Source organism: Palaemon carinicauda, chromosome 33 (assembly GCF_036898095.1).
Source record: "Palaemon carinicauda isolate YSFRI2023 chromosome 33, ASM3689809v2, whole genome shotgun sequence".
Taxonomy (NCBI): Eukaryota; Metazoa; Arthropoda; class Malacostraca; order Decapoda; family Palaemonidae; genus Palaemon; species Palaemon carinicauda.
This window is the reverse complement of record NC_090757.1, coordinates 6379174-6398246: the sequence shown is the minus strand read 5'-3', so window position 1 is coordinate 6398246 and position 19073 is coordinate 6379174. Positions and strand designations below refer to the sequence as shown.

The 19073-nt window shown below is 34.6% G+C and overlaps 1 protein-coding gene across 1 annotated transcript in view; it reads right to left on the bottom strand.

Moving 5' to 3' along the window:
- Positions 1-287: 287 nt before the first annotated feature.
- LOC137626029 (A disintegrin and metalloproteinase with thrombospondin motifs 3-like) overlaps positions 288-19073 on the bottom strand; it is a 37097-nt gene continuing 18311 nt past the window's right edge. The window contains exons 4-16 of the mRNA XM_068357114.1: positions 14294-14446; positions 13285-13398; positions 11160-11292; positions 9811-9989; positions 7882-8063; positions 6877-6998; positions 5715-5847; positions 4271-4423; positions 3990-4078; positions 3646-3767; positions 3370-3489; positions 2559-2793; positions 288-1230 (exon numbers count right to left, since the gene is read on the bottom strand). Coding sequence (XP_068213215.1) covers positions 979-1230; positions 2559-2793; positions 3370-3489; positions 3646-3767; positions 3990-4078; positions 4271-4423; positions 5715-5847; positions 6877-6998; positions 7882-8063; positions 9811-9989; positions 11160-11292; positions 13285-13398; positions 14294-14446 — 1987 coding nt within the window. The 3' untranslated portion in view covers positions 288-978. The remainder of the gene's footprint in view (positions 1231-2558; positions 2794-3369; positions 3490-3645; positions 3768-3989; positions 4079-4270; positions 4424-5714; positions 5848-6876; positions 6999-7881; positions 8064-9810; positions 9990-11159; positions 11293-13284; positions 13399-14293; positions 14447-19073) is intronic.

Below are 19073 nucleotides of genomic sequence, written 5' to 3'. Positions count from 1 at the left end.
ATTTGTTACTATACTGTTACGTCTTAACTGGTTTTCAAAGGGATTATTCTTTTCCTATTCCCATCGCAGACCCAAACCCTCCAAATTCTTTAAACCTCTATCATTTCTGGCCACTGAAAAGCATTAGTTAAAATCTAGAGAAAATTTAACATGTAAATAAATTCAATTTTACTCTCGGTTTCTTTTTACAGAATGCAACATCATTCTCTACACTTTAAATGCATTTTTTTCTGAAGTTCTAAAGCATTTCACACCTAAAACTCATATCAAGACAATAATTCATCAGAAAATGTTTAACCTTTTATTTATCACAAATAACATTAAGTAACAGATAAATGTTTTTATCTGCTGAACATTAATCGCACATAATTTCATGATAATTGTCACTTTGAGCAGAGTCTTTTTCTCTAGCAATCATAGATAGCAATCCTCACCAGGAAGTTGCTAACTTGGACACTTTTAAGTGTCAAAGTACACTCAATTAGTTTTCAAATCAACCTGGAAGTTCAGTAGCTCTTCTTCAGTTGTCCATGACTTTTACTGTATAAACTTAGCCCTTTTGGGATACAGTTTGACAGCCTCTTTATATGTTGCACTATAGTATTTTTCTCATTTTATTTCTTTTTTATTCAGTCCTGAACCTACAAAGGGCCATTTAGTTGGCCTTCACACTAAAGAAAAAGATCAACGGTTACCACTGTCTGTGCAAGCCAAAACACCATATTCTACTACCTTACGTAAATTACAAGCACCACCAACAAATCAGCTCTACAAATTCACTTCTTAATTTCTGAAGTAACTTCATGCTTCAACTTGTAAACTACACATACACATATACAGTATATAAAAGTGAATGCAGCACCACAAAAACTAGCTTTTCAAGAACGAGTCTATAAAACAATGGATCAACAACAGAAAAAGCATTCTCACACAAATACCTGCGGTAAATATCGATTGTCTTTTTATAAGAAAATGTCTTTAATGAACCACATTGGCACACGTGTGGCAGCACAGCATATTGTATTTGGGCACTTTACAATACTTGTATAACACGGGAAGTTGACAAAACTCAGATGCATCCCTTAGACAAGGAGAGGGAGGACATGCAGGCTTGATGCAAGCCCGTAATTGTTTTGGACGGGGACCACATTCATAGGTGACCTCGTTTCCTTCACCTCCCATACACTCCCAGAGTTGCTCTTCTTCACCAACACCACATGTCACAGAGCACTGAAAAATAAAAATAACTTAAGGTAACACAGAAGTGATAAGAATAAAAACAAAAGGGAGACAAGATAACAAAATTAAGATCATGGTTTTCATGCAAATATATCATACATAAATGGTGAAACAATGAACATTCTTTTAGAAGCATACTTCCGAAAATATCAAAGTGTTCAGTCAAAAATGGAAGCAGTGTGTGCAGCCAGTGTATATTGAGAGGACAATCAAAGGAAAACATTGCACATAATTAAGAGATACCAGAACTGTGTGAAATAAAGTAACCGATGCATCCTTATGCAATAAAACTATGCACAGTGTTTTCATATTTCATGGCAAGAAGTAAAAATCTATAAACACTTAACGCTATTAATTTTCATTTTCCCCACATGCTATAAGACTAGAATGAATAGTGTACAAAATAATAAAAGGTTAAACTAAACTTACAGTTAAAATATCAACTAAACTATTCAGGATATAGTAATGTACTGCACAATGCTTACTGAAAAGTGGTCTTGGCCACACCAACTTGATGTCTAGTGATAGGATGTCATTTTTAAAATAATTTCATGACAAAAAAAAAAAAAATTATAGTGTTTACTGATGCTAACCTCCTTAATGATTTGAACCACCATCCACTAATGTAGGAGGTCCACAGTTTAATTTTCGAGTTGCACTGCTATATCAGTGGATTGAGGTTAAAATTTTCTAAGAGTAAGTTCTTTTTAGCTTTTACTTTCAGGCAATATTCCTGCTTATAATGTAGCCTAGTAAAGTATATGTTCTTTAATTTGATTTGATAAAGTTAATCAACGATAAAATAACAGTAAAAATAAGTTATGAGAGGCTTAATACTTGCAAGATTATACATTTCATTTTATACATGCTCATGTATGAAGACTACGTAATATACCAAATGTAGGAAAAACCTCTCAGAACATGCTGTGTGCCCACAAAATGGGAATAAATCTAACTTTCAAGTAAAATTACCATAGACATGACTGACCTACTTCAAAAAAATAATCTGACAAGATGAAGGATTATTAAGTTATGAAGGCCAATAATCAAGTCTTTTCATCTGTGCCTGAATTCCTGTAAAAGAAATAGAGCTGATAACATCTCTCACAAGACTAAACATGACCACTGTCAAAATGGTTGTCCTGAGATTTCATTTTTGGTAACACTGAAAAATACAATGGAAAATAAATGGTAGATTTGCTCATTTTCCATTCTTAGGGAAAAAGATGAATCAAAAAGAACTTGACCCATGCCAAAAAGCTATAGATTTGTGCAAACTACAATGTACAGGAAGGTATAAATTATGATAAGGTCCTTACCTCTGACCATCCTATAGGCTCCCAATGCGCAGGGCAAGCCTCCCTTCGACATGGCCTTGTATCTTTTGGTTTGGGATGATCTCGACATCTCAGAGGATCTACAATACCCTCAGTCCAGTTCTTGAAATGGGCATGAGGAAGTGTAACGCAGGAGACCATTCGCTCCTGAACACCATGAGGACCGCAGGTTGTTGAACAGTGTTCCCAAGGACCCACCATCCATTTGGCTTCACATCTAATAATTAAATGGGTTTATCATTTAAGTATAAAGTAAAGCCCAGAATGCAAGATACAAAATGAAACTTCTGTGGATAGTAGTACAAATAATGTACATTACTGACAATGTTTACTTGATTTTACACAAATTTTGGAAATCATTAGTAATTATCAGGTCCTGGCACAACAAAAAGTTTACCTTAGTAAATAATACAATTCAGTATCCAGAATTTTTAACAATCTTACACTGAAAAAAATAATCAGAATATTATGCTAAAAAGACATTCTCAATTTAAAACTTGAAATTCTTGATAAGGAAAATCTTATATGGTACAATATTCAAAGCAGTAAAACAGCAAAATTAGTTTGAATAAAACCATGAATTGTAGAAACCATTGCTCTACTACATTCAGAAGCTTGGATATCAAGCATGGGAAACAGACATTGATTCCCATTCATTTGATGGTTGGTTGTTCCATGGTTTATCTCCTTGGAAAAATATATTTAAAAAATATGAACTACGGTACATAAATCTTCATAAAACTAATGTACAGTATAAGCAGAATATTCAGGAAAAGAAAACGCTCCAGCTTACCCAAATGTGTTACACTGAGTTGAATTCAAAGATGGTCGGGGTAAATGTCTGCATCGATTGTGAAAAACTTCACGGTCAGTACGTCTGTCTCGGCATATTAGCGTTTCATGTTTTAAGCCCCTACATGGAGAGCCAAAATAATAAATCTTTCAGCAGATGAAGATGATATTGCTTATTCATGAATAAGGAAAAAAAGTTTTCAAAATGTGGTTTCAGTAATTTCATATACAAACTTCAAACCCAAAAAAATACACCCCAAATGGGTCAGATGCTTACCCTCCACAAGTTACTGAACATGCAGTGAATGGACCACTCTCCCACTGAAAGTATTCTTCTTTAACAGGTGTATAAAATGTGGTATGTATTTTTACCGACTCCCGAGCTGGGGACCCATGAACCTGTAAATCAGTAGCATCAGTGCTCAATACAAAGCAATTGGCAATCTACAAATTTTGTTGCTAAGGGAAATGTTTCAGATTCATTAAAAGTAATCTGTCACAACTGTGACTTTCTCATAATTTTTCATTGAAAACGAGCCACAAAATTATGCTTAGCAATAATATTGTTTCTTTATTGTTCTAAAACATATTTTTGTATAAAATATCAAGCAAGACACCTACCATCACAGTTATTGTATTTAGAAGAGGTCCGATAGCTTGTAGCATTTCACGCTCTCCTTCAGTGGTGTAGTGAAACCTGGCTCCTTCGCCTGAAGACAGCAAAGAAAATTGTGATCATATTCATAACTTGTGAAGAACTAACCTAGTAATTCATGTATTCAGATGGACATTTTGAGAAAACTAATTGAAAAGGTTTATAAAGTGTAAATACAGTGCTGTATTTGAATTATGTGAGAACTTTACTCATTAAGACAGCAATTAAAGACCATAAGTCTACTCACTAATAAAAGTATTAGGAGGCTCCTGAGTTCTTCCACCATTAAGGATGAATGAAGATGTATTCATTGAAAGTGCAATGAAATTTAATGTTGGCGTTTCCTCTTGAATAACAATACTTCTAGCACCTATTGGCAGTACTGCTACAGGTGTGTAACCTAAAAGAAGAAAGATGTTGGCAACCCACAAATACAATGAAGTGTATAATAAGGAAAATTTAATATCTTAATATTATTATTCTATTCAAAAGTACTTCTATAATGCACCCCAAAGTAGGTAGAATTACAGCATAATGTGTGTTACTGCAAAACTTTTCTCACACCCTGTTCATTTTCAGAGGATATATCAGCAGCATTTCAAAGACTTACATTAAAAGTATTGTTTCAAAAAAGTTTATTGCCTTATCAATTTCATTCTTCTCAAAAATAATACTGGATCATCTTTTCTGTTTAATCTTTGAACTCTGAGGTTACAGAGTAAATAACATTTTATACTCTCTTCATAAAGAACGAGAAGTTAAAGGTCTACTTCCTTACTAGGCACACTTAGTTTTAGATTTCTTTAGAAGGTTGGCATACGTATATTACGAGAGCCCTAAATAATCTGAATATTCCCTTCTTGCACTCTTTCTAGAATACAAATAAAGGTTTAAAGATTGATAAAATAAGAAAAATTACACGAGAAATGATAATGGAAGCTAAGTAAAATCAATTCAGTTGCAACGTGTCTCTGGATTTGAAAATATAACAAATAACTGTAATACTTTCCATACCTGTTAAATAACATATTTTGGGGACATTACCACCCCTCTTCATCTCCACTACTATCTCTAAACAAAGTGGTCAGTTGATGCATATCCCAACTATTTCTATCGAAAACATCTTTCTCCCCCAAAACTTTCCTTCTTTGCCTCCCCTAAACATAATGGTCCCTAAAAGGTTTCATCCATGCCCTCTTCACTCACAACCATTCCACCATCCTTGCCACACCTATACCATTTTGAACTTGATTCTTTTAAATCATATTGGTAATTTTTACTACCTGAATACTTCAAATTTCTTCATTTGTCAGCCTTTCATGTAGTGAGATACTCGAAATCCCTCTAAACATCCTCGTTTCTATTAGCTCAAGCTTCCATCCCTCTTTCCTTCTTAATGCTCATGTGTCTAAACCACACATCATCACTATCACAGTACAATAGATTATTAACATCCTATTATTCTGAAATCATGGCTTTGGAACAGGGCCACAAGTTTGAGTGGTAAAACAGGGTAGAAAGACTTCAGCCTACAATGCCCTAGACTTTATGGTAGGGTCCCAGTGACCTATAATTTGTTATGGTATATTGTTAGGTTTTGGAATAAGTGTCCTTTATTCCATAACTTGTCCTATATTGGCACCATACAAGAGATCTCAGAGAATCTTACATCATAGGAGATCGTGGCATACCTAAGCTAGGAATTTCCTGGTACACTTCTTCATGTTTGGTACAGGTACCACCATCACCTCCACAAACGCCACAATCATCTCTCTTTGCTGAAGATCCGATAACTTTGTCACATCCAACTGATATGCATTTTCCCTGAAATATGAAGCAGGTTATAATTTCATACATATCAAAAACTTGTGGGAATAAAAAATAAATCCCTCCAGTATATCTAAGAAATAAAAAGTCTGGTTTTATTTCTCATTCACTGATGCCTGATAATTTATCAAAATGATAAAGCAGCAATGGAAAGGGAAGTACACAGAATATGAATGAAAAAAAAAAAAAAAAACATTATTGACATTATAGAAGACAGTTCTTCTACAATGAAATATCAGATTTTTGTAGCTTTTAACTTTCGATAAAATACAAGATGGTGATTGACAAAAAAAAAAAAAAAAAAAAAAGGCTACAAAACATGGTTGTGCAGTGGAATTTCCTTTTTTTCTATAAATACGGGAAAAATAAACATTCCTATATTGCAAGATAAGTGAAGGTATGTAACTTCAGTATACTGCACACTGTTCATTAAACTCCATAAAAATATATGGCTGAAATGGAAAAACAAAAGATCATTAAAATTGTCTTGAAGATCATCTAGAGTCTAGACATTCTCCTTAACACCGAAATAGTGCTTTACTTAGGAGTCAGAAATACATTTTTTACACTATCCTTAAACTTGATATTTCTCATCTGGACTTTATTTTAAGAGACAAGAGGAAATCTATTGACATTGTTTGCTTACTTTAATTCTTAGTCCCTGTTCTTTCTCTTTCCTTTTTTATTCGTTATATAATTCAATTGAAAACCGTACGAGAAAGGTTATCTGTCATATACTTTCTCCAAATATTTACTATCATTTAATAACTTTCCTATAATTCTTACTATTATGATAGAGAGAGAGAGAGAGAGAGAGAGAGAGAGAGAGAGAGAGAGAGAGAGAGAGAGAGAGAGAGAGAGAGAGAAGCAATTAGCTACAGTAATTCAATTCAACAGAAAATAAAGTCAAGTCTATATCAACAATTTAATAGGCTTCTTTTTTGTTCTAACACTATTGAAATCAAGTCATGCAAGATGGAAAACCCGATAAAGAGGCAATTTATCAAACATGAAATCATGACTCACCTGTACACATATATCATCTGGAGAATCATAGGAACATGGCGTACCATCTATTAGGTACTCTGTGCCAAGGTAGACTTCGTTGGTGGTGCGACTATAACAGGAAATTCTGCATTTCTTTCGACCTTCAATAAAGTGAAAAAATAGAAAACAAATTATATATATATATATATATATATATATATATATATATATATATATATATATATAGTTGCATGCGATAAAATTAAATACATAATACTGAACGTTGTTAGGTAAAAAAAAAACATTGATGAATTGACAGAGGATTCTTGTCTTCTCTAAGTCATAAACCCCATTTAAAGGTATACACTCAAAGAAACGAGGTAACAAAAATGTTAAAAAAAAGAAAAAAAACATGATATAAAGGTATAATCTTATGTATGTGAGGAGAGAAAAATAATCAAATTATCATTCTCAAAAAATAGGTCTCTAATGGCCCCATTCATCAATGATATATCTTATTAGGAAGAAAATGTTCTGGTCACATTTTTTTAAATCGACATTTTTATATTCAAATAATACTGTTTGCTTTGGTAAAGCTCTTTTAATAATTGCATTATTTCTATCAAGTTCCTGCTCAATATATTCAATAATCAATCGGATTTTTTACGCTATACACAAAATAACACTGGACACATCCGCACACACAAAAATTGTCCGGATAGTATCTCCGGACTAGGGCTCTTTGACAATTAGTCATAGCCCCCAAGGAATGGATTTCCAGGCAGTGATTTTAGCCTTCTGGATGCGTTGTAAATGTTTTAAACGCTGTCTTGGCACAGAAATGGCAGTAATCTTAGCCTTTTGGAAGGCAAAGGTTTGGCATCTCCTAGTATAGAAGGCAAAGGTTTGCCATCTCCTTGTATAGAAGGCAAATATTTGGCATCTCCTTGAACAGAGGGCAATGGTTAGGCATCTCCTTTATATAGAAGACAAACGTTTGGCTTCTCTTTGTATAAAAGACAAAAGTTTTGAAAGGACACTAACGTTTCTTGGATTCGTAGGGCAACCAAGACAACGCAGCTCGACGGGGATCGAGCTTGGCGATATTACGCAGAAGGTTGCATTGCTGGGCTCTAAAGTCGTGGTGGGGCAGGGGACATTCCTCTTGCCCACAAAGCTTCCACTCTTCTCTCTTTCCTCTGCATCGACGGCCGCCCCAAGCTGGTCTGAAAATACAGGATTAGGGAAATGAAGTTGATTCTTTCATTTCATTGCGACACTCCTGTCTCAGATAGAAGGTTCTGTCATTTGATTACTGTAGATCTACATCAGAACATGCAGGTCCCAGTGGAGAGATTACTGCATACAAATAAATAGATATGTCACTCTTGTGAAATTTTACATATGGATGATGATAGAACAGTTTATATAAGATAACAGTTTACAATGATTTATTGATTATAACGTAAGAAATCATGCACAAGAAATGACAAAATTATCGACGTATAATTTTGTTGAAGGGGAAGGATATGGTGGAACTACTTATATAAAAAATAAATTTTAACATAATTTGCTTCACTTACAGGAAATGCTGCATAACTACAGTACTGAAAGAACGACGAAGTACTGTATCCCAAAGAGAGGACAGATTTTAAAATAGGATAAAAAGAAACTCGTCGTCTAAAGAAACTCAGAAACCACTAAAAAGTATTTTTCTATAAAAGTAAATAATCTCAAATACAACAACTATTCAAAGGACGCCGCAAAAAAAAAGTAGAAAGAACTTGAATAACTTCGTTTTTATTCCGTTTGAAGAAATTACATCTCCCAATGGATTATTAAAGGTTTCTGGTTTCAGTTTCAGTTTCATCAGAGTAGATGCTCACCAGAACGTTAGTCGGGCAAGAAATCGGCCCCCCCCCCTCCCCTGTGGTGCCCAACCACAGTAGTGGCCTCCCCAGTAAACAGCTTAAACTCACGGTACTGGGCTGGGATCGATCTGCCGCCATGCGAATGCTAGGCGAACACGTTACCAATGTACTAGACGGGAGGGTAGTACAGTCGAGTAGTTCACGCAAATTGACGTCACAAAGCCATTTAAGAAAATATGATCTTCCAAATTTATTAAAATCGAAACAAGAAAATATGACTATCACATAAATTTTTATAGAAGCATTTGACAACCTTAAAATGATGGTAATTACATCAATTCCGACAGTATGACTTTAATAATAACATTCAAAGGGGCAGTTAAACCTAAAGCTTATACATTGTAATTTAATTAATGAATGCTATTGCATGACCGGTAATGCTACTTTGAAATAATAATAAATATGTGTGACCTAAAAATCAAAAAGTGAGTCAGACAAACATTACCGAGAGGTCACGGTCCGGGTTTCTTGGGTGAATTAATTACCATTTTCCTAAAGATTATGAAGTTGGTTGGACTTTGAGAATCGAACAACAGCAACAATAATAGGATCTTGCAGCATTATGTTTTTTATTGGGATTTTGGCTTGTCTTTGGGTTATAATAATAATAATAATAATAATAATAATAATAATAATAATAATAATAATAATAATAATAATAGTTCCCATATCCTTTATGTTAAAAATATCAATACTAATAATAACAATGGGAACGTCAACAATTGAAATAATGATAAAAAATATAACAATTCCAACAAGAGCACTACGAAACTACTTTATAAATCATTATTATTATTATTATTATTATTACTTAGTTGGAAAAACAATTTGCTATAAGCCCAAGGACTCCAACCAAGCAAAATATCCCAGTGAGGAAAGGAAATAAGGAAACACAAAATAGTGTGCTTGCTTGTACCCTGAAGCAAGAGAACTCTAATCAAAGACAGTGGAAGACCATAGTACAGAGGCTACGACACTACCCAGGACTAGGGAACAATGGTTTGATTTTGGAGTGTCCTTCTCCTCGAGGATGAGTACTCACGGAGGGTTATCACACGCTCTGGTCTTGAAGGAGACTCCAGTGCCGCATGTCTTCGAGCAAGGACCCCAGCCACTCCACTCACTCCAGCCTCCGTCCTGCGGATTGTGTCTTACTGGCGTTTGTCCGTCAGACTCATCCGTCTCCAGTGCCGTCGATTCACAGATACCGTTGCGACACCACTGTTGAACAGACAGGTAAGTATTAAGCTAACTGTTGTTGTTATGACCTCGGTCAACGAAGGAGGTTATGTTTTACCCCTGTTTGTGTTTGTTTGTTTGTGTGTGTTTGTTAGTGAACAGCTTCCTATCCACAATCTTAATCGTAGAGTAATGAAACTTGCAGGGATTAACTGTTATGTAAAAAGCTGGAAATTATTAAATTTTGGAAGGTCAATGTCAAAGGTCAAGCAAAATGTCCAATTCACGTAATCAGCCATAAGTTTGGATTTCGTTGTCAAAGAGACTTCAGACTTAGTTCATATCTGAATGTAAGAAAATCCACGCCAATTAATACATGTAAAGTTCAGAGGTAAAGATCCAGCAAAAGGTCGAGAAATAAGCTGCCGCGACGGAGGTCTGCGCTCTACTGAGTGCTCCTCTATTTATTATTACTATTATTCAAAATGTACAAACATTCTGACTGAACGTGACTAAAAAAAAAATAAATCTGCAAAGGACACTGCTATAGAGTTTCTGAGCATGGAATATCCGTTGAAATCTAGTGATGGGCAGAGACATCGTGATGTCTCAAGAGAATGTAGTGCATCACAAAAAAACTATTACAGACATCAATATATTATTTTTGGCTCTTATAGTATATTTGCGTATCCCTCAGATCTCTTTTCTTCAGTTTTCAGTCCTTGGGAAATCTCTTCTGATGATACTTCAAACTTCGTTTTACAAGTTGATGTACTTTTAGAGACTTCCAAATGAATATTGATAAATCTATTAAACTATAACTAAACTTTTATTATAATTAACAAATTTTTTTTTGACACAAGATGATTATATATATATATATATATATACATACATATATATATATATACAGTATATATATACAGTATATATATATATATATATATACACACACACACACACACACATATATATATATATATATGTGTGTGTGTGTGTGTGTGTGTGTTAAGAATAGTGCCTGCCTTCACAAAACCTTTTCTTAATGCAAACTCGTCATAGTTGAAGCTAAAATTTGGTATACACCCAACCGACACAGTTCATGCATAAGAAAAAAAACACTAGTTCCCAATTTACATGGAAATTCCCAATATGAGGTCAAAAGGGGCAAGAAACTACAACAGCATACAAACCGTGACCTCTACCACTGACCTTCTGGTCACCGCAACTGGTGCCCTCTAGCGGAGGTCCCTTCTTGGTCTTGCAGAGATGAGGGACGGAGGTGTTGCTGCACCAGAGATGCGTGCAAGGGTCAGTCATACCATAGGAGCGACACAGGGTGTATCTGTAATGGTATTATTATTATTATTATTATTATTATTATCATTATTATTATTATGATTATTATTACTTGCTAAGCTACAACCCTAGTTGGAAATCAGGATGCTATAAGCCCAGGGGTCCTAACAGGGAAAATAGCCAAGTGAGGAAAGGAAACAAGGAAAAATAAAATATTTAAAGAACAGTAAAAACATTAAAATAAATAACTCCTATATAAACTATAAAAAACTTTAACAAAACAAGAGGAAAAGAAATAAGATATAATAGTGTGAGCAAGTGTACCCTCAAGCAAGAGAACTCTAATCCAAGACAGTGGAAGACCATGGTACAGAGGCTATGGGACTACCCAGGACTAAAGAACAATGGTTTGATTTTGGAGAGTCCTTCTCCTAGAAGAGCTGCTTACCATAGCTAAAGTCTCTTATACCCTTACCAAGAGGATTAAAAAGAAGATTAAAAGGGAGACGCTACCTACGGGCTGCAAGTGTGCAAAAGCCCGTGCCTGGCCATAAGGGCAAGGTAATCTGAAACAACAAGGACACAATACGGGATAAACTTTTAATTTTGAATAACGAGACTTGGGTTAATCAAGAGAGTAACTTTTAATGAATAACGAGACTTGGGTTAAGCAAGGGAGTCACTGACTTAGGTTAATGATAATTTTATCTATTTACCAAGGCACTTCCCCCCAATTTTGGGGGTTAACCGACATCAAAATAAGGGAACAAAAGGGGACCTTTCCTCTCTCCGCTCCTCACAGCCTGACGAGAGACTCAGCCGACTTTGGCTGGTTAATGACCGAGATGGAATATTATCAACAGGATAGGATGCGTTGGGATAGTTGGTGGATTGAATTAACAAGATAAGGAAGGTTGGGATGTTAACAGCAGCAGCTTTGCTGACGGGGCAACTTCTATAAGAAAGGTATAATACTTTGAAAAAGGACAAGGGGACTACAGCACTTAAAATGACAGAGAACGTTATCTAGATGACAGGGAGAATGAGAATGAAGAGGGGTTTACAGCTAGAGACAAACTTCTATACAAAGGGATATTGAAAATGAATAAAATATTCAATAGGATAAACAAGAATGGGATCACGGCTTGGATACCTAAAAAGTATGAGTGGGATGAGGGTAGAGTTAACTTCACATACATAAGTATTATTATTATTACTTGCCAAGCTACAACCCTAGTCGGATAAGCAAGAAGCTATAAGCCCAAGGGATCCAACAGGGAAAAATAGCCCAGTGAGGAAAGCAAACAAGGAAATAAATAAACGATATAAGAAGTAATGAAAAATTGAAATAAAATATTTGAAAAAAAAAATTAACATTAAAAGATAATTCATATAAAGACTATAAAAGCTTATGTCAGCCTGTTCAACATAAAGCATTTACTACAAGTTTGAACTTTTGAAGTTCTACAGATTCAACTACCCGATTAGGAAAATCATTATGGAAAGGTGATTATAATGAACAATAAAGAGACATTCAAAGGAAAATTGAACTGTCGTTAATGATTTGGTTAAATAGAAACTAGTGCATGATTTTTTACTGGAATTTGAACGTCATAATTTCTATTTACAATATAATTTGCAATTGCAAACTAAATAGAGTATTTCAGCAAAATGAGGATGAATTTACTAGATTCCTTTCACATTTTATGATGATTTATAAACCGGAATTAAATTATCAACAATTTTTTTTATAACAAATTCAAATTTTGGGCTATTTTTGGCATGGTCCATAGCATAACGTTTTCTCTCTCTCTCTCTCTCTCTCTCTCTCTCTCTCTCTCTCCTAAATAAAATTTAAAGTTTTGACTATCTTCTAGTATGGCTCATTTCATGAATCAAAAGAATTATTTTTTTTCTCTCTCTCTCTCTCTCTCTCCTCTCTCTCTCTCTCTCTCTCTTCTCAAACCAAGTACCAAGCAACCAGTCTGCCCAACTCAAAACTTTACTTTACAATGGCCAAACTGCTCACACTACATACCCTTCTCCAAACTCCATTCTGCACTGATCATCGAGGGAATACTGGTACTGGATGCTCGACGATATTTTGGTTGCATTTTTCCACTGTGGCTTATTGAACATACAACTCCAATCCCTAGAAGCAGTAAATAAAAATATCAGATTCTGTATGGTTGAAAAAGTCAGATCATACACTGGTAGAAAAAGTAAACTATCGTACATAGGTTTAAAAAGTCCATTATCGTACACAGGCATAAAAAGTCCATTATCGTACACAGGTATAAAAAGTACATTATCGTACACTGGTAGAAAAAGTAAACTATCGTACACAGGTAGAGAAATTTCATTATCGTACACTGGTAGATGAAGTAAATTATCTTACATTGGTAGAAAAAGTAAACTATCGTACTTAGGTATAAAAAGTCCATTATCGTACAAAGGTATAAAAAGTACATTATCGTACACTGGTAGAAAAAATAAATTATCGTATACAGGTAGAAAAAGTTCATTATCGTACACTGGTAGAAAAAAGTAAACTATTGTACTCAGGTATAAAAAGTCCATTATCGTACCCTAGTAGAAAAAGTAAACCATCGATACACAGGTAGAAAAGTACATTATATATATCGTACACAAGCAGCAAAAGTTCTCTACATATCATGTTAGTTATTGAAAATAAGATACGTGGTGTATTATCGTACGATGGCAGGATATGTTCTGAGTAGAGATTTTAAAAAAGTCTGGTTGCTATCGTAAAAACTGGTTTATAAATTTAAAATACTGAAATTAATAGCCAATGTACATTCTAAACTAAAACTGTATAAATGACAATTTCTAACACAAGGGTTGACAAGGGTACGTAAAGTAATATATGAAAACTTTAGCAAATTGAAATATATAAGAGTGAAATCCTTTAAATTTATTAGTCATGATATTAAGATATGTAACATTGAATTTCTACAAGAGAGAACTACGCAAATGCGATAAATAGATTTCAATTTCTACGTTAGAGAAACAAGGACGTAACTTACGCAGCCTTTGCATGGTATTCTTTCTTGGAGCACTGCGACCAATGGAAGCGACTGAATGTAGCGGCCACAAGAGGTGCCATGACTGACCCTTGGAAGCCTTCATCCTGACAGGTATTTCCAGCACCCCGGTCCCCATCGTGGCTGAGTCCCAACCTGGAAATTAAAGAAACAATTATTCTTCTCTTCCGCATGTTGGGAACTGCTCTCCAACCGTGTGCTTTTGAAATAACTTGTGAAATAATGAAATGATGTGGATTCTTGAGTTTGGTAATGTCGAAGTCTGCTATGTGGCTATATTCTATCCTGAAAACGTATTAATTTGTTTTGCATGTTCCTATAATAATCAAACACCGCACTTGCTTGTACTTTATAAAATGACAGAAATATTAGTACAGACAACATACGTAAAAGTAGAAGTCACAGAATAAATATGCTCATATAATATACACCTAGTATAAAATCAAAACGACACACACACACACACACACCCTCACGCACACACACACACACACACATATATATATATATATATATATGTATGTATGTATATATATATACACATATAATTTAGATTGATAGATGTGTGTATGTTTGTTTGTGCATGAACGTGTCTTTATGTATCTATTCGTAGAATTACCAATTTCAATCAGGAATATCAATCTGACGGTTCAAAAATAATTTCAGCATGGATAATTACTTATCAGCTCCTATAAAAAATGTTACAATCCAATGGAAAGCGGGAATAAATACCTATAGTTTAAAGGTTTAAAGGCCATTCATGAATGGCAGAGGCAAGGAACACTGACATTGCCCTATCAAGCAGGACAATGCCCTAGAGACTAACCATATTGCATATGATCAGCGCCTCTCCACCCAAGCTAGCACCAAGGAGAGCCAGTCATTGGGTACTGATGACCCAGCAGATGGATCTATAGGCTCCCCCAAACCCCATTCCTTAGCTCACAAGGATGGTGAGGTTGCAGCTACCAAAGGAACTAAGGAGTTTGAGCGGGTCCTAGCTTGGGCGTTGATCATATGTATATATGGCTAGTCTTTAGGGCATTGTCCGGCTTGATAAGGCAATGTCACTGTACCTTGCCTCTGCCATTCATGATGGGCCTTTACAAACCTTTAAACAAGAACCTACTCCAAAACAAATCCGGAAAATAATTTTAAAACGAAAACATAGAAGACACAGAGGTACTGAAAATGACATAAAAAGGGCATTTCGACGAATGAATACGCTACTATATTCAATTCATTTTAGTAAGGTAGATTTGCACAGACTCGCAGGGGTGCCCTTTTAGCTTGGAAAAGTTCCCTAATAGCTGATTGGTTGGAAGTATTTTGGTCAGAATAATTCTGACCAATCATCTACCAGGAAACTTTTCCGAGCTAAAAGGGCACCCCTGCGAGTTTGTGCAAATCTGACTCACTAAAAAAAAAAAAAAAAAAAAAAAAAAAAGAGGACTTTTTTATAGCAAGGGTAATTTAGCCGATTACGAAGTAACGGGGCGATTACTGCAGGAGGGCCGACACGCTATCCACAGGCCTCCTTAAAAGGCAAGTTCAAGAGATGCCTGGTGATTTAATTACGACGCCTTGGGCTTTCTCGAGGTTAAAACTCCTTAGAGAATAATGGTAAATTTTCTCTTCATACAAACTCACTCGCTTATTTTGTTGGTTTGTTTGTTTTAGAGTTCTAGGAGGAATATTGTGAAATTCGCTTGCAGGTGATGTCTTTTAGTATTTGTTTATCGAAGATAATAGAGGTAATGAAAGATATTAAGTTTTAGCTTTCCGTGATGTTATGATAAATTCTATGCTGTAATAAACTTTGGTTAGTTTGTCAATATTTAATAACTCTCTCTCTCTCTCTCTCTCTCTCTCTCTCTCTCTATATATATATATATATATATATGTATATATATACACATACATACGTAGATATATATACATGCATACATATATATATATGTATATATATATATATATATATATCTATCTATCTATCTATCTATCTATCTATCTATCTATATATATATATATATATAAAATTATACCTTTCTGTTCAATTATATATCTTGTATACAAAAACGGTAAAGTGAAGGACTCTACTACCACTGGATATCAATTCGTGTCTGAAAAATAAAAATTGCCAAGGAGACCTTGTGGTAAAGGGGTACTATCCCTCCTCTAATGCCAGCCCAAAGATCCGCTAAAAGACTGGGGTTGGACTTGAGATTAAAATTCATCTTGAAGAAAAAGCCAAGAAATTACTGAATACTGCAATAAGTCTTACGTCTCTGACGCAAACAGCACTGTGTTACATGGAAGCTCGAATGTATTTTTCTTTACACTCCTTACATATGACATTGTCTAACATGACTAAATTTGGATTAATATGGGATTATTCAACTTCTAAAAGTAAAACTGATATAATAGTGTGTACTGTCATCTATATATTCAAAGTAATGAGGCACATGGAACTACGGGCCGACCAAGGGAAAGGGCCGTGCCAGCAAGAAGAGTTGGATACAATACATTACGAACGAACGAACGCACATGGAGATGGTTTTGGGCATGCTCTTCGCATTCCTCAAGACAGATTATATCACCAAACTTCCAATTGGGCTCCACAAGGCACTAGAAGAGTTGAAAGACCAAGACCTAAATGGCTGAGGAATATGAAGAGTAAAGTAGGCGAGGATGAATGGAGAAATAATGATTTAAAAGCTCAAGATAGAGACGACTGGCGAAATCTAACCGAGGCCCTTTGCGTCAATAAGCGTGGGAGGAGATGATGATGACAAGATGACCTGGTATTAAATTTAGCAAGCCTGATTACTCCATATCAATACATGCTTATCAATGATATTGTCATATGTGATAAGCTAATTACGTCGCATAAGCTGTAAAATTATTCCATTGAGGATAATTCCCGTAGAGGAAGATAAAAATTGCCAAAAATCTATGCGGGTGTTTAAGATACATAACTACTAGAGGGGCACCCAATAGAGCGTAGACATTACACCGCGGTACCTTATTTCTCGACCTTTTGCTCGACCTTGACCTTTGACCTTAACATGTATTAATTGGCGTGAATTTTCATACACTCATATATGAACTAAGCTTAAAGTCTCTGTGACAACGATGTCCAAACTTATGGCCGATTACGTGAATTGGTCATTTTGCTTGACCATGACCTTGACCATCCAAATTTAATCATTTAAAGCTTTTTACATAACAGTTAATCCATGCAAGTCTCATAGCTCTACGAATAAAATTGTGGCCACGAAGCTGTTCACAAACACACAAACAGGGGGTAAAACATAACCAACTTCGTTGGCGGAGGTAAATATGGTTACAGAGACATTGATATTATATGTCATATGTATCATATGTCGCATCTTTCAAGTGCAGTCCTTTTCATTATTTGCAAGACAATTATTACAAACGGGAAACATACTTGTATACTTATTTTAATGATGTTACTGTTCTTAAAATATTTTATTTTTCCTCGTTTCGTTTCCTCACTAGGATATTTTTACCCGTTAGAACCCCTGGGCTTATAACATCCTGCTTTTCCAGTTAGGGTTTTAGTTTAGCAAATAATAATAATAATAATAATAATAATAATAATAATAATAATAATAATATAAAATCGTGTAAAATTCAACAACTTCTAAGTAAAAAATACACACCCTCATATTTGAGAAGAGTTTACGACAGGGCAGGAAAATAGAGACATAAAAACTTCATGCATATACACAGTAATATATTCTCCTGATTTTGTATTCATGAGCACATCTATCTTTTTTTTTTTTTTTTCAAACATGAGCCTACCTTAACCTTCGAGAGTTTTCAGGGGAGGGTATGAGTCTCTCTCTCTCTCTCTCTCTCTCTCTCTCTCTCTCTCTCATAGTAACTTATTTATGGGAAGCTTCTTTGAGTTCTCCATATACTAAGTAAATACAACCAAGCCAGCTTAGTTGAAATAGTGCTGAAGGATGAAGTTTCACGCTCCGAGGTCGTCAACCATAGAGTCAACATGAATAGAGAACGAAACGACTTCTGTCATTTTCAGGTCATAGTCATAATGGCCGTCAAACGAAACCTTTTGTAGCGTTGACGAGTGAACATATGGGCAATTTGTGTCTTCTTGATATATCAGGCAAATGTTGTGCAGATGACTTGCATACTCTCAGATAAAGGAAGATGGAGATTGGGTCAATGAGTTATATATATATATATATATATACTGTATATAAATTTATATACATATATATATGTATACAGTATATATATATATATATATACATATATGTATACAGTATATACATACACACACACACACACACACACATATATATATATATATATACATACTGTATATAAATTTATATACATATATATATGTATACAGTATATATATATACATATATGTATACAGTATATACATACACACACACACACACACACACCCATATATATATATATATATATATTATATATATACATATATGTTTTATATATATATATTTTATATATATATATATATATATAGAGAGAGAGAGAGAGAGAGAGAGAGAGAGAGAGAGGTGACAAAAGTTGTTAGAGAATTAGCTATCAACAAGTCAAAATAAGTAACAACACATTATTGTCAGTCCCTTGCCTCTGTCATTCATGAGCGACTTTTAACCCTTTAAAAGTCTAAATTAGTCTATTAACCATTTTTTTTATTAGTTACAAACGGTTTGATTTTACTACTACGAAAAAA